This window comes from Chrysochloris asiatica, unplaced genomic scaffold (assembly GCF_000296735.1).
Source record: "Chrysochloris asiatica unplaced genomic scaffold, ChrAsi1.0 scaffold00036, whole genome shotgun sequence".
Lineage (NCBI taxonomy): Eukaryota > Metazoa > Chordata > Mammalia > Afrosoricida > Chrysochloridae > Chrysochloris > Chrysochloris asiatica.
This window is the reverse complement of record NW_006408554.1, coordinates 21,047,882-21,060,722: the sequence shown is the minus strand read 5'-3', so window position 1 is coordinate 21,060,722 and position 12,841 is coordinate 21,047,882. Positions and strand designations below refer to the sequence as shown.

At 40.4% G+C, this 12,841-nt stretch overlaps 1 protein-coding gene across 1 annotated transcript in view; it reads left to right on the top strand.

Annotated features, from left to right (window-relative positions):
• The window catches only part of PRKDC (protein kinase, DNA-activated, catalytic polypeptide), a 305,624-nt gene that overhangs the window by 56,112 nt on the left and 236,671 nt on the right, over positions 1 to 12,841 (top strand). Inside the window, exons 26-30 of the mRNA XM_006860083.1 lie at positions 2,185 to 2,292; positions 4,814 to 5,040; positions 9,180 to 9,274; positions 10,675 to 10,774; positions 12,256 to 12,389. Of these exons, the coding sequence (XP_006860145.1) occupies positions 2,185 to 2,292; positions 4,814 to 5,040; positions 9,180 to 9,274; positions 10,675 to 10,774; positions 12,256 to 12,389 (664 nt within the window). The remainder of the gene's footprint in view (positions 1 to 2,184; positions 2,293 to 4,813; positions 5,041 to 9,179; positions 9,275 to 10,674; positions 10,775 to 12,255; positions 12,390 to 12,841) is intronic.

Sequence of the window (12,841 nt, the reverse complement as noted above, 5' to 3'; positions counted from 1 at the left end):
GGACAGTGAAAAGGATGAAGACCCCTAACCAGATGGTTTGGCACAGTGACAGCAACAGTGGGCTCAATCATAGCAGTAATTTTTAGGATGGTGTAGGAATGGGCAGTGTTTTGTTCTGTTTACTTAGGGTCACTGTGCATCAGAAGTTATTCTATGGTACCTAAAAACAACAGCAGCTACTAAATCACATAAAAAACATAATTGCCTATGCATGGTGAAAAAATATGTATTTGCAGCATACTAATCTTGGTGTGGTGCTGTGGGTTAACGCGCCAGACTACAAAACCATTTGAACTGCAAGGTCCGCAGTTCACGCTCACCGGCTCCTCCTTGGAAACCCTATACAGGGTTGCTATGGGTCGGAACTGACTCGACGGCACGACACAACAACAATCTAAAGTTGGACTCCTTGTGTGGGGCTATAGGATCACCACTGGACTGCGAACCACAAGGTCAGCAGTTCAAACCCACCAGCTGCTACTCAGAAACCCTATACAGGGTCGCTGTAAATTGGAATCAACTTGCTGGCACTTAACAACAACAATTTAAAGATGGAGTCCTAGTGTGGTGCTGTGGGTTAATGTGCTGGACTGCTAGGTCTGTTTGAACCACAAGGTCAGCAGTTCAAGCTCATCTACTGCTCCTTGGAAACCCTGCAGGGTCACTGAGTTGAAATTGTTTCAGTGGCGCTTAACAACAACAACAATCTAAAGGTGGAGTCCTGGTGTGGCTCTGTAGGATAAGCAGTGGCCCACAAGGTCGATTTGGACTGCAAGTTAGGCAATTCAAACCCACCAGCTGTTCCGCGGGAGAAAGATGAGGCTTTCTGCTCCTTGGAAACCCAATCTAGGGTTGCTATGAGCAACTAACTCAGAGGTACTTAGCAACAACAGTAGTCTAAAGATTGAAAATGGGCAAGTAGATAAAGGAAAAAATTTTCCCTTCATGAAAAAGAAATATCAATAGCCAATGAAACATTTAAAAATATTCAACCTTTTTAGTAAATAAGGAAATTCAAGTTAAAATGATTCTGTTTACAGCTGTTGTCAAAGAGTCATAAGATGGCAATGCCTGATATTGCTGAGGACAGTGGTCAGAGCCTCCAAGCTATGGCTGGTGGGATTGGGGATGTGCAGGGCTCTGTACTAGCAGGCCAGAGGCCCAGTGATGTGCAGACCACTTAGCAGGTTCAGGTAGTGGTGGTTGTGTGCCATGGAGTTGGTTTCAACTCATAGCGACCCTATATAGGGTTTCCAAGGCTGTAAATCTGTACAGGAGCAAAAAGTCTCATCTTTCTCATTTGGCACAGCTGGTAGTTTCTGACTCCTGACCTTGAGGTTAGCAGCCTGACCCATAACCACTACACTACAACTGTAGCTTTTGTAATAATCATACACTAGTAACAACCTGTGTTTTTTTCTAACAGTTGGGATTGGGTAACAGGATTATGGTGCATCTATATGCGAGTCCTGATGTGGTGCTGTGGGATATGCACTAAACTGGTAATTGCCAAGTTAGTAATTCAAACCTGTCAGCTGCTCTCAGAAACCCTATAAAAGCTCGCTATGAGTTAGAACTGACTTGAGGGCATACAACAATATATATGAGGTATTGGACATATAATTAAAAAATATTGATGTAGCTTGTATATTTGCATGGAAAATGTTCAAAATTAAGAGGAAAAGTGGTTACAAAAATTTAATTTTTTATGAACATTATGTGTATGTTGTTATGTGCCATTGAGTCAGTTTCGACTCATCGCAACACTGTGTATGGCTTCTAAGGAACGGCTGGTGAGTTTGAATTGCTAAACTTCTGGTTATTGGTCTGATAAGCACTGGACTGTGAACCTCATGGTTGGCAGTTTGAGCCCACTAGCTGCTCCACAGGAGAAAGATGAGGTTTTCTGTTTCAGCAAAAATAGATTATTATTATTGTTGTTAAGTGTTGTTGAATCAGTCATAGCAACACTGTTTAGAGTTTCTAAGGAGCAGTTGTTGAGTATGAACTGCCGACCTTGTAATTAGCAGTCTAGTACTTATTCTACAGTGCCATACTAGGATTACTAGTACTGTAGCTTAATCTCGTCCCTTTGTAAATGCCATTTGAATTAACGTTTTCCAAATGCAAAATTCCTTTAGCATGAAAGCATTAAATCTAATGGTGTTTTTGGTTTTTTTTTAGGTGACAAGGCAATTATATGAGCCACTAGTTATGCAACTGATCCATTGGTTCACCAACAACAAGAAATTCGAAAGTCAGGATACTATTGCCTTACTAGAATCTATATTGGTAAGTCACAGAGGATTCTTTTCCTGCTATTACCATTGTCTAGTTACATTTGATCTATATTTGGAACTTTGAGAAAAGTTAATCTGTCAAGATACTAAATTGTTATCTCTAAATAGAGCATATTATAATTTTGCTTTTGTCTTAAGGAATTTGTGAATTATTTAATGGATAAAATGCCATGTTTATTTACTTATGTGATACTTAAAAATACTTGCAAGTAAATATTAGTTAACATTTTATGTTTTATTCCGTTTTTTGGAAGACAAACAATCTATAATAAGTCTGAGTGTATGTATGCTCATTTTGAGTGTGTGTGCTCATGTGTTTTGTATGTTTAATGTGAAAGGAATAAGTAAGTATGTTATGAGCTTATTATTAGGGTTATAATATGCTGTAACATTATGCAAAATAATTAATAAAAGGAATTTTTTGAGTTCACCCAATTTTTTTATGCATTCGTAGTTAACAATTAAGGTGTCCTAGAAATAGAAACTTCCCTTTACGTAGTAATATCCTGAGGTCGTAGGGATAGAAAAACTAAGATTTGGCCCTGACTCCTGGCAGCCAGAGGTGGTAAGTAGTGTGTTGTTTCCTGTTGCTATGTTCTAAGATTATGTGGACCTTTGTTGAGGTCAGCTAAAACCTACCGCCGTTCGATATTTAGTATGATTTTTTGAAGCTTTGTGGTTAACTTTACATTTGAATCCTTTAAATAGTATTTTATTTCACTACTTCATTTGATTACTTCAACCTTTGGCTTTATTTTGTTTTACATTGCTATTAGAATAAAAGGCACCAATTATTTATATTCAGTTGGGAGCTCTGGTAGCATAGCAGTTACAAATCAGGCTACAAACTTTAAGGTCAGCAGTTCAAAACTACCAGCTGTTCCGTGGGAGAAAGATGAGGCTTTCTGCTCCCGTAAAGATTTACAGCATCAGGTACCCTGTACAGGGTCGCTATGAGTCAGAACTGACTCCACAGCACGTAACAACAACAACATTTTCAGTTGATTGCATTTTGAATCTGTATATCACTTTCTGCCACATTTGAAATGAGTCAGATGAAATGAAATTTGGTAAGAGAATCCAGACAGGAAGGACGTGGAGATGGGTAGTGTATTTTAGCATCAGGAGAGGGGAGACTGAGCAGAAGATGGAGTACGGCCTTGGGTGTCCATCCATCCTGTTTGCCCAGGATGGTGCCCATCTTCTGTGTAATTACTGCTCCCTTGCTCTGTCAGAGCCACAATTATGCATGTACCTTGATGTGAGCAGTGGGGGTTAGTGAATATTGTTTTTTGAGATGAATATTGTTTTTTAACTTATAAGTTATACCTGTGGTTTAAGCCCCTGCAGGATCTACCAGTGAGTATTGCCTGGAATAAGTACATTTAATTAAATTTAATTTGTAGCTTATTTGCATTCAGATGGATTTAGTCTAATGTTTCTATTCTGAACTTTCTGTCTTAGCTGCTTCTTTTCATCTTTTGTTCCTTGGAGGTAGCTTAAGTAAGAGCTTCAGAAAGAAATCTGTTCAAGTAAGGAGAAAGTAAAATGAGATAAATGAGGAAAGAAAAGGCCAAGGAAGAAATGTCACCTTAGTATATTACAGCCTCCATGAGAGTCCATGAACTTCCTTAGTAATAATTTACTGCTAATTCCCTAATGTAATATTTACTTCTACTCTAAGAAGAAATCAATATTGCCGCCCCCACCCCCCTTACCATTTTCATGGCTTCTTGAATTTGAATTGGCATTGTCATTCAAAGATTTTGTATTTGCAAATAATTAGGGGTTTGGTTTTTTTTTTTTTTTAGTTGCGTTGGGTTTGTTTCGGCTTCTTGGTTCCCTTTTTTAGGTTTTCCAGGGAGAGCTGGTGAACTTGAACCACCGACCTTGCAGTTCAAACTGACTTTGCTGTCTGACGCATTAGCCCACAGCACCACACCCGGACTCCAGGGGTTTGGGTAGAATTCCCTTATTCCAGTCTTCAGTATCCTTTTTAAGTTAAGCTTTTCCTAGATAGATCTGAGAGAGGACAATAGGGAAACACACATTATAGAGACCAATTGTGTATGTGGTAATTACTCAAATTTCGACAGCTATTTTCTTTAGGTGTTTCTGTGGAATGCTTGTACAGAAAGTAATGTTTTTAGAACATCAGCTCCACATAAGTTTTTCTAATATTTAGTAGGACAGTTTCCATGGAGCCTGCAAAGGTTTTATTCTCTTCAACATCCATAGATAGTGTCAGGAATTGTTACAGGGTAAAATCAACACCAACAGAAATTCTTAAGATAGAGCTACTGTGTTTCTTCAGGGAAAGGAAAGAACGCTTTATTATTATAACTAAGGTGTTTCTTTTATCCATGAATTGTTTTTAATTTTCTTAATTTTCTTAAAATAGTATTTTCATTTTGTCAAAAGAAAACTGCTATCTAGACTCTAGATTCTAGCGATACTGAATTGTCACTTTATGGCTGTAAAGGTACAATGTAGGCCTCTTTGTTTGGTTTCAGGATGGAATTGTGGATCCTATTGACAGTACATTAAGAGATTTTTGTGGTCTCTGTATTCGAGAATTCTTGAAATGGTCTATTAAGCAAACAACACCACAGCAGCAGGAAAAAAGTCCAGTAAATACCAAATCACTTTTTAAGCGACTCTACAGCTTTGCACTCCACCCCAGTGCTTCTAAGAGACTCGGGGCAGCACTTGCTTTTAATAATGTCTACAGGGAATTCAGGTGAGTAAGCACATGGCAGGGAGGAGGGTGGCCGAATTAAAAGAGGGCAGTGGTTTTAAAAGGTACGTTTAAGTGCTTAACTCTACACATTCAGTTATTCCTATATCAAAGTTTAGTAAATAATTATGTGTAGGATACTATGCTGTATTCTGGGGATTCAAAAAGGAATTAAAACAGTTTGCAATCATGTTACAAAGCCACTGAGAAATATGTACACACCTAATTAAATACCATTCTTCTAAATGCAAGAGAAGACAATGTGCAAAGTCTTCAGGAGCACAGAGGGTGAGTATCTGCCCAGTTTAAGTAGGTTAGGGATACTTCCTGGTAGAACATATGTTCGCAATGACTTAAAGGGCAAGTAGACCCCAGTCAAGGCGTTTCACATCAGAGGGATGGTGGGTGTGAGGTGCAGAAGGTGAGTGGGGAGATGGTGAGGAGGGCTTGGTACTGCATAAAGAAGTTCCGTCACTTCTGGACAGCCAAGTTTCTTCCTGTAGTTCATACACTGGCCCAGAGTACAGAAGGGTCAGATGAGACAGGCACCAGTGATGGGGCTTTCTCAGAAGGCCCTATCTGAGCTAGCAGTGGTACATGTGTATTCCTTCATTCAACATTTTTTATTGATCACATTATGTGCCAGACACTGTGTCAAATACCAGAGATATATGGGTATAGTTTCTTGATGAGAGCTACATTTCAGAAGGAGAGACTGATAATTGACCACATCTCTCACTATTATTGAGTAGATTCTGACTCAGCAGTCCAGTGTAGGGTTTTCAAGGCTATACATCTTTACAGGAGCAGAAAGCCTCATCTTGTTCCCAAGTAGCTGAGTGGTGGGTATGAACTTCCAAACTTGTGGTTAGCAATCCAGTGCTTATCCTACAGCACCACAGGGCTCCTGACCACTTTGTTGTTGTTGTTAAATGCTTGCAAGTTGATTCAGACTCATAGCAACCCTGTTTAGGGTTTGCAAGAAGTGGCTGGTTAGTTTGAACTGCCAGTCTTGTGGTTAGCAGCCCAGTGCTTATCATACAGTGCCACACCAGGGCTCCTCCTAGCTGCCTAAATGCGTTTAAAATTAATCACTGAAATGAATGCAAAATAGAGGTACATGATATATGCAACCATGTAATGAGGAAGCTGGCCCATTAAGGAGAATAGAACAGCCTCTCGCAGGAAACGACAGAATAGACAAGAAGGCTGAATTGTAAAAATAATACAGATGACTGGATAGATGGAAGGATGGAATCTCTGTGTGTGTGTTTGTATGAAAATTGACTGCTTGTAATTATATTAGTTTTTTGGCTTTTGGAAAACTTTAGTTGTATAAGCTTACATGTACAGAAGCATGTATAAAACATATCTGTGAAGTTTACAGAATAAAATAAAATATTTCCTGCATACCCAATACAAAAATAATAACACCAGCTATCCCTCCTGTAACACTCTCTGCTTCTCTATTTGGTTCAACAATTCATTGCAATGGCCACACAGAGCTCAGAGTTACAGGGTTTGTTAGGAAAGGTAACAGATTAGAAATGTTCAGGGCACAGCCCACAGGCAGACCTGTCTCTGTCTCAACAACATTACAGAGCTCTTTCAGGGCTGCTGATAAATGCCCACAGGACGACACACCGTTCCACCATAAGCCTCTGCTGAGACTCCTGGCTCTAGCTCTATGAGACAGCAACCCTAGCTCCCCCAGTTAAGTGCCTGGAGGCACCCCCCTCTACAAGCAAGCCTCCTGCTCAAAAGCCATTCAGCTTTACTGGCTCCAGGGCCCAGGAAGCCAACCGCTCTGCCTGAAAATCTGCTCTTCTGCCACTCCTCTGATGTCACAGCTTTCTGCCCTTGGGTCGAGGAGGTTCATTGTGCAGGGAACTTAGGGTCCAAAAGACATGTCCGCCTCCTGGCTCTTTGATGGTAGTGAGCCTCCCGCTCCTGCTTCTGAGAGTGTTCATTTTATACTCATGTGAGAGTTTTAAGATTTTACTATTACAATTAGCTGTTAACCTCGCAGCTGAATCATGCCCTCTTATCAGTGTCCTTTCCCACCATTTTTTCCTGAGATGTAGTAGGTCAGAAGCAGTGTTTGGTGGGAGTTACAGAATTAAATAATTCATTACACCACAATCACCATCTAAGATATAAAATAGAATTTCTTGTATTTCGTGTTTTAAATCTCCCAATCACATATCCCTCATCTTCTCAGAGATAGTTATTCTCCTGACTTCGATGTTAGTCCTTTATGCATCTTTATATGCATTCCTAAATAGCACATGTTATACCATTTGGAAGACTAGTTGTCAGTACAAATGCAGCTATGAAAGGGAGGGATGGTGTTCTCAATTGTTTTGAAGGATCCTAGGGGAAGATAAACACAGACTCTGGCTTCAGCTCCTGAGAGGAAGTAAGCCCCTACGGAGTGAGTAGGTAGGTAAGGCCCAGTGTTTATCTTGGGACACAGGCTTTTAGAATCTCACATCTGAGATGCTGTGAAGTAGTATCAGAGGGTGTGCTATGCTGAATTCTCTGCCAGAGGTCAGTGACTACTGTGCACCTGCTGGGAGTCAGTGAAAGCAAAAATACATGTGGAATCAGTGAGCATTGCCAGTAGATCCAAGCTGGCATAGGCAAGAGGACAAGAACTTCAAGCACATGGTCATAAGCCAAGTTGAACTAAGAATTTGGTTTGGGCTCACTTGGCATTCTGTCCCAGCTGAAGAAACCACACCACTGTGGATCTTGGAGGTGCTTGCAGCTTGCCTTTTACATGTGAGGCCATCCTGCTCACTTATCTGGTACCCAGGAGCTGCCCCGATCGCCTCTGCTTCCTCTTGGGCACTCTTCCTGCTCTATCCCTAGGTTTGTGCCTAGTCTCTTTATCTGGAAACACTCTTCATCTGTTTAATTACATTTCAGGTGGCTTTTGAGAAAGGGTTCCTGGGAAATATAAAGTTGTTGCGATCATGCATATTGAATAATAGAAATAGAAGTTCAAATGTTTCCTTCCTGTGTGTCCTTGAAATACTTGGCATCTTTATGGAGAGCACAGGTTTGAGTACATTCCCGTCACGTCATTTCTTTTAGTCACTTTTACTGGTTTCCTAGTACTTGAGATGAAAGCCGTTGTACTTATCTGAGCCTCCAAGAGCTCCGCAACTCACCTCCATCTGACCTGTACAGACTTAATACAACAAGCTACTCCTCCAAATAAGCCTTTTTCTCTGGCTTTTAGGTTTGTTCTCTGGCTTGTGTCTCATTTTGTCTCCTTTTCTCTGCACATGCTGGTTTGTTTATTTTTAGGCCCCCTTTCGTGTCAGTTTCAGATCTGCATGTGAGACACTGGGGAGATGTGGCTTGTGGAATCTTGAGAGGCTCAGCCCATCGTGGAATTTAAATTAAACACTACTTTGTAATCTGATCTCCATCCTGACCTCCAGTGTCTGCTCCATGCTGTCTGCCTCACAAAAGCCCCTTCCTGTCAGTGTGCAGAGAGTCTGCCATGTATTGCCCTGGAGCAGAGATGCAGGGAGACTTGCATTCTAATGCCTGGTTATGGGTAATGCCTGTGCCTGTGGTTTTATAGATGATTTTATTAAAGAACACATTTCCATTGAAAGATCTGGCTTCTGCACTTAACTAAGGGACCCTGGCTCAGCTAAGCTGACATTAGTGCTTTCGGTAAGCACATGACTCATGATATGGTGGGCTGATAGGTTCTCCTATACATCAGGTTGCTTGCAGAGTTTAAAGCTTACTATTTGTGCTGACTTACTTTTAGGTTGATGAAAAGGTTTTTTAAATTCCTTTATTGTAAAAAAGTATGGATATGATATCAGATCTTGTTTTCAACTACATTTAATTTTAATAAGTGTGTAACATATTCTCAGAAGAGTAGTTCTGAGGTGATCTGCTCAGAGGGAAACTGCTACTGTGGCTTGCTTCTGGGCAGGATTTTTTCTTTGAGAAGGTGTTTTAGAATGTTTTATGTTTGAAACACATAAGCCATTTTATCTAACAAATTTAATGTATTTTAAAATAACATTTCTTTTTTTTTTCTTTTCTATTTGCTTCTGCTTTTTTTTTTTTTCTGTTTCCCTAGGTGAAGCTTAATATTCTTTATTTTACAGGGAAGAATCGTCCCTGGTAGAGCAGTTTGTGTTTGAAGCCTTGGTTGTCTATATGGAAAGTCTGGCCTTAGCACATACAGATGAAAATTCCTTGGGTAGGTTTTATCCATGCTCCTGTTTTCAATCCACTGGTTTTGCTTGCCTTGGGAATCTTTAAAACTCAGGGCTTAAGTTAAGTGTTAGTGATTCTGTCATAAAGTGCTATTTTCTTTTTTTCTCCCATCTCTCGTTTGGCGTGACACATGTGATACATCTGGTACCTTGACATGTTTTACAAAAGATTCTTCCATGACCACGTCCTCAGAATCATACGTCATACCCCTGGTCCCATTGAGCCTGACCCCTTGCTGTCTGAGGCCCCTTCCTAGAATATGTGACAATTTTATTTGAGTGGGACATATTCATAGAGCTTGCCTGATCTGGACCCCACACATCATAGTTGCAAGCCTGCTGGAGGGTGGGTAGGGAATAGAAGTAGAGGGGAAATAGGTACTGGCTACTGGTCTACTTGTTTAGATTTTGGCTTCTGCTTTATTTTAAAAGATACACTAACACCGTCATGACTAAGGTTGATTGTCTTTGTGGGCAAAAGTGCTTAAAATGTAGTCCTTGCCACCAAGTTGTTGTTGTTGTTGTTAAGTGCCGTGGCTAGCTATAAATTATCTTGGTTATTTTTTGGCATTCCCTGTGCATTATTTGGCATTCCTATTTTGAGTCCTGGTGTGGCGCTGTGGGTTAATGCGCCAGGCTGCAAATCCATTTGAACTGCAAGCTTGACAGTTCAAGCTCACCAGCTGCTCCTCGGAAACCCTACACAGGGTCGCTATGGGTCGGAACTGACTTGGTGGCACATAACAACAACAACATAGGTTATTTGGCATTCCCGTAGGTAGATTTTCTCCTCAGGGAGGGACTTTAGTCTTTCTGGAATTGCTGCCCTAGTTCGTGAGCACAGTAAGGAAGCCTTTATCTTGGCGTTCCAGTCAGAATAAGGCACGCCCTTTCCAAGGGCCCTTAGCTGTGGAGACTGTCTTGCCAGATCCCCTTTTTGTTCTCATCCCACAATAACGGCATGATTTAACTTTAATGTAGTTTAACCAGCCTCAGGAGAAGGAGAACCAAGGAGCCTACACTTGTTAGTCATAGCGTACAGTTGAGGTATACAGCCTGCTGGCACGTGGGTTTTGTGATAGATACCTGAAAGGGTTCTTCAATCTCACACTCATGGTGTGCTGACTGTGCTTGGATGCAGGCAGTGTAGGTTGTGATGTTACTGTGTGTCCACACTCCCTTTCTGGTTTTCATCAGACTGTCCTGTAATCTTAACTAAGTATAAGTTTTGTTCTTGGCTATACAGTGTAAATCATTTGTTTAAATTTTATGTTCTGAAATGAGAAAACGTATTTTATCTTTAATAAAATTACCTTTTTTATTACAAAGTAGGCCAATACTAACTAGCGATCTCTCTTTTTCCAAATTGTATATGTGAGAACAGGTACAGTCCAGCAGTGTTGTGCTGCCATTGACCATCTCAGGTACATTGTTGAGAAGAAGCATGTTTCTTTAAACAAGCCCAAAAAACGGCGCTTGCCAAGGTAGGTTATATTGCTTTCTTAAAAAAAAAAAAAAAGTTGATTGTTTTCTTATTGTAAAAACTACATATCATGCAACGCTTGCCAATTCAGTGTTTTCCATGTGTACAATTCAGTGACACCAATTCCACTAATCCTATTGTGCAGTCGTTACCAACATTTATTGTCATGTTCATCACCGTAAACTGATACTCAGTGTCTCCAAACAGTGACTCTCTCTTTTCCCCTGCCTCCTGTCCTGCTAATCCTTTTCCATTTTGTTTTTTTTAAACATAAAATGACTTCTCAGCTAATGAAGGACAATCTGAGAGGAATGTGTGTAAGGATAAAGAAATCCTTTTCTAAACAACATGGAAAGTGTGAAGTGACTGTTCCCAAAGACAGTAAAAAAAACTTTGTATTTGAACTGCTTGGTGTAAAGTCTAAATTTGGTACTTATATTTAGTATTAGTTGGGCTAGTAGAGAAAAATTGAAAATTAGTTTTGTAACTGAGACATTTACTTTACCTACGCTGGTTATGAATATGTATTTGATGTGGAATTATTTGACTAGAGTATGCATGAAGTACTGTGCAGTAAAATTGGAAGTTTAACACCTGAAATGTCAAGGTGCTGAGATGTCAGAGAAGGAGGGTTTATTGACTGCCAGAAGAACAAGCAAATCTGTGTTGGAAGAGGTACCGCGAGGATACAGGATGGTGAGACTTTGTGTCTCATACTTCAGACATATTACTAGGAGGGACCAGTCCCTAGAGAAGGACATCATGCTTGGTAAAGTAGAGGATCAGCAAAAAAGAGGAAGATGCCTAACAAGGTGGATTGGCATAGTGGCAGCAGCAATGGGATTAAGCACAACAGTTGTGAGTTGCAGGACCTGGCAATGTTTCATTCTCTTGTGCATGGGCTCACTATGAGTCAGAACCGACTTGACGGCACCTAACATCAACAGCAATCACTAAATTTTGACACCTCTGTAGATACTTTATTCTCAAACTTGAGCCAGCACCAGAGTCCCCTATAGGTCTGTTTATAACATAGACACTGGGCACACCCTCAGTATCTGCTTCAGTAGGCCCAAGAGTGTGTTTTTCTCACAAGTTTACAGGTGATGCTGATGCAGCCGGCCCAGGGTCCACATGTTGAGGACCACTGCTTTAGATCTTAAATCTTGTTTTGCCTTAAGGTACATTATAAAGGAAGCGTGAACACATAGTGTTAGTCTATTAGGGAATACTTTTTAATATTTTGTGCTGATGAAAAAATAAATAAAAAATGAAATCAAGTAGCATTTAAGACCCAATTAACCTGTGATATTTTTGTTGTATTTTAATGACGATGTATTAAAAATAAGTTGAATGCCTTTTTCCTGAGTTTTCTATATGTACCAGTATGATAAAATTGACTTTATGACTCCTGGACTTTTTTGGTAAGCTGAATGTTTAATGTTGGGAGTCTATTAATTGTAACACATTATCTCTTCACAGAGGGTTTCCCCCTGCTTCTTCACTATGCCTACTAGATGTGGTCAGGTGGCTTTTGGCCCACTGTGGAAGGCCCCAGAGGGAGTGTCGGCACAAATCCATAGAGCTCTTTTATAAATTTGTTCCTTTATTACCAGGTATGATGCTTATGTTTTACAAAAAGATGGCTTCAATTTTGCCAGTATTATAGAGCTCCTAGAGTCCTGATGCGGCACTGCAGGATAATGTACTGGACCGCAAGGTCGGTTTCAACCACAATGTTGGCGGTTCAAACTCACCAGCAGCCCCTTGAAAACCCTACACAGGGCCACTATGAGTCAGAACCGACTCGATGGCACTTCACAACAGCAACATAGAGAACACTCGTGTGGCACTGTAGGATCTGCACTGGACTGCAAACCTCAAAGGTCACCAGTTCAAATCTACTTGGAAATTCTATACCAGGGTCACTGTGAGCTGGAACGGACTCAGTGGCACTTAACACATACACACATGGATGCAGACTTATTTAAATGTTAGTCATCCATTATATAAATGAATGTAGTGAAGAATATGTTTCTAGTAAATATAGCCCACACGTCTGTCAGAT